We start from the raw sequence: 2669 nt of genomic DNA on the forward strand, positions 1-2669 counted from the left end.
GGCTTATTAAATATCACTTAGAAACACATTCTAAAACTACTAAGGACACATGTTAATTTTATATGATTTTATGCTATAGTGGCAAGACTCCATCTGTATACTTCTGGTTTTTTTAATTAAAGATATCAATCCTGTTTTTCTCAAAAGCAGGCCTAAAATTACATATTTAAAATAGTTAAAGGTACTTTGGGGTGTACTTCAGCAGGCAACTTGCCTAGATTATCTGATGAATCTGGATACACTGCCAATAAAAACGATAATATAGAGACAATACAATACTACAGAGTTCTGCGGATGCAAAGAGCCAAAGGTCACTTAAAATGCTGATGCGAAAACAAACTCAAGTCTTCTGAGACACATTCTGCAGTTCACCATGAAACAATATTTCCTTCTTAATTAACTTTGTTTTTTCAAAATAGATATGGTTTCAATTTTCTGTTTTTCAAGTTGCAAACTCTTCCTACTTTTTTGGCATCTATCATGCAGGAACTATTTACAATCACTATTTGATAGGACCCAAAAAAGAAAAAATCAAATCTAACTGAGTACCTTTAGTTTTCGGGGCAAGTATTGTTATCCTTATTCCCTACGAAAATATGGTGAGTTTGTGAGAACACAGCTATGTAAAGAATAGTATATATTGAAACAGAAATTCTCTGGCTACTCATCATCAGCACAGAGTTTCCAACTGAAAATAAAGTTGCCACCTGGATATAATAACTAACCAATTCTTATAAGAAAAAGACAGAACTTGCAGTGTTACAGGCCAAATTCCCTTCTGATGGAAAATAACCTGGCTCCACTGAATATCAAGGACTTGTATTAATGCATTTAAACACAAGTTATGCCCTTTAAGAGGACATGCTACTTTACTCTGATTATAAGAAGCTGGGACACAATTTTCCACAGATTACCCTGAGAAAAGGTTTATCTTACATTTGTCAGGAATTTGCAGTCAAATCACAGACTTAAACCCATCTTGGGAACTTCAACAATACTGTCACTGGACATAAGACTGTCTTTAATGCTTACATTAAGTATCATCTTTTAGTTCCTGTAACTCACACAATGCTGTGAAATTATTATACTACAGGAAACTTTTACCAGCTTGCTTTGACTCACCCTATCTGAAATTACTTCAAACACATTAATGTTTACCTGAAAAAGACCATTTTTATTGAAGAAAGTAAACTGAGCCCTGGATATAACTTCAAATTCATCTTGACTTAAATTCTTCAGTAAACTTGGTGGCAGAACAACAGAAGCAAAGGCACTTGTCTGATCCTTGTCAAAATCTATCTGTTAAATGAAACAAGAGAAGAACATGTTCAAACAAAAACCAAACCATCTGTTTTCCACAACTGACTTCACACCCTTACACAGAGATATCTAAACATGGGTCTAGAATCAATCAACCCTAATATGACCTGTGTCTACGTAAGAGCTGATGCAATAAATAATTTTTTATTTTTAGGCTTGGGAGGTTTGCCACCTTTCCAGCATGAGATCAGCCTTCTGCTACAAAAATGTATTAGATAAAACCAACAAAGCAACAAACTCCTCCACGGCTATAATGATGAATGGGAAATAATGGATGGCAATAATAGCAGTCATAATCATTTTCAGTAACCTTCAAGATACTTTTTCTCATAGAAAACAATGCTGAGAACTAAAAAATACGCTCTGAATCCTTCTTTCTTAAGATTTATTAGTTGGCTTGATCCACATATTTGATTTTCTTATGAGCTTTTATAGTTTCTCTACTACAAAAAGGAGATCTTAAAATCATTATTAGTGTCACCCATCTATATAGCACAAAAAAGACACTTTCTGCCATCAATGTAAGTTTAATATATACTGGCAATGTGTCGTCCATCTAAAAGCCCACTGTGGCCCAGGGATGTTACAAGCAAGTAGGAAATAAATGAGGATGCAACCTTGTATTTTATTAGCAATTCTATGACTGCACACTTTCCCACCATGACATACTCAAGGTGTGCCACCGTAGCCATCAAAGGAAGTGGAACAAGCCATCCCACAATGGCTCTGTAGTAAAAGCATTTAAGAATTTTACTGTGAGATATGGAAACTCACACTCCTAAGTTCCCCAGAGGCATCCTAGTCATGTATTTATGCCTCTCACGATCAGATGTTTGATTCTAAAAGCACCATTATCTAATAGAAAGTTAAAAGTCATAGGTTACTGACAGATAATTCACTGGTTTACTGTGAATAACAGACACTATGCTAGATCAGTCAGAAGTGGTTCATAGATATCTCCTGACAGGGCTAGATGTAGCTGAAAAACAGGTTTTCAGAGGGTAATTCTGCTGCACTAAAGTGAACATGTGATATAGATGTCCCAGGCATTGTGGGAGTGGAAGAGACTTCTATAAAGAAGCATGGATATATTACAGGAACAATTTAATAATATGAATCACCAAAACCTAACTTAGTCAAAGGTTTGGCAAGAAACATAAGACACAGGGGACTGAAATAGAATCTTTCCAAATTGCCATGGATAAATTTGCTTGATATCTACTTAAAAAAAAAAAAAAAAAAAAAAAATCCGGAAATATTTTGACATACATCTTGAAAAGTTTACTGTTCCCTGATGAGCCTAGGATAGAAGATCACATCACTGGTGAAAAACTGGGCTTTCACAAGGG

The 2669-nt window shown here is 35.1% G+C and overlaps 1 protein-coding gene across 5 annotated transcripts in view; it reads right to left on the reverse strand.

The window, feature by feature from the left end:
- Window positions 1-2669, reverse strand: part of ADGRG6 (adhesion G protein-coupled receptor G6) — a 109642-nt gene that overhangs the window by 25471 nt on the left and 81502 nt on the right. For all 5 annotated transcript variants that reach the window (XM_027901106.1, XM_027901107.1, XM_027901105.1 and 2 more), the window contains one exon: window positions 1159-1299. In XM_027901106.1, coding sequence (XP_027756907.1) covers window positions 1159-1299 — 141 coding nt within the window. The remainder of the gene's footprint in view (window positions 1-1158; window positions 1300-2669) is intronic.

The sequence above is a fragment of the Empidonax traillii genome, unplaced genomic scaffold (assembly GCF_003031625.1).
Source record: "Empidonax traillii isolate 1590-97213 ecotype Southwest subspecies unplaced genomic scaffold, ASM303162v1 scaffold762:size303542, whole genome shotgun sequence".
Lineage (NCBI taxonomy): Eukaryota > Metazoa > Chordata > Aves > Passeriformes > Tyrannidae > Empidonax > Empidonax traillii.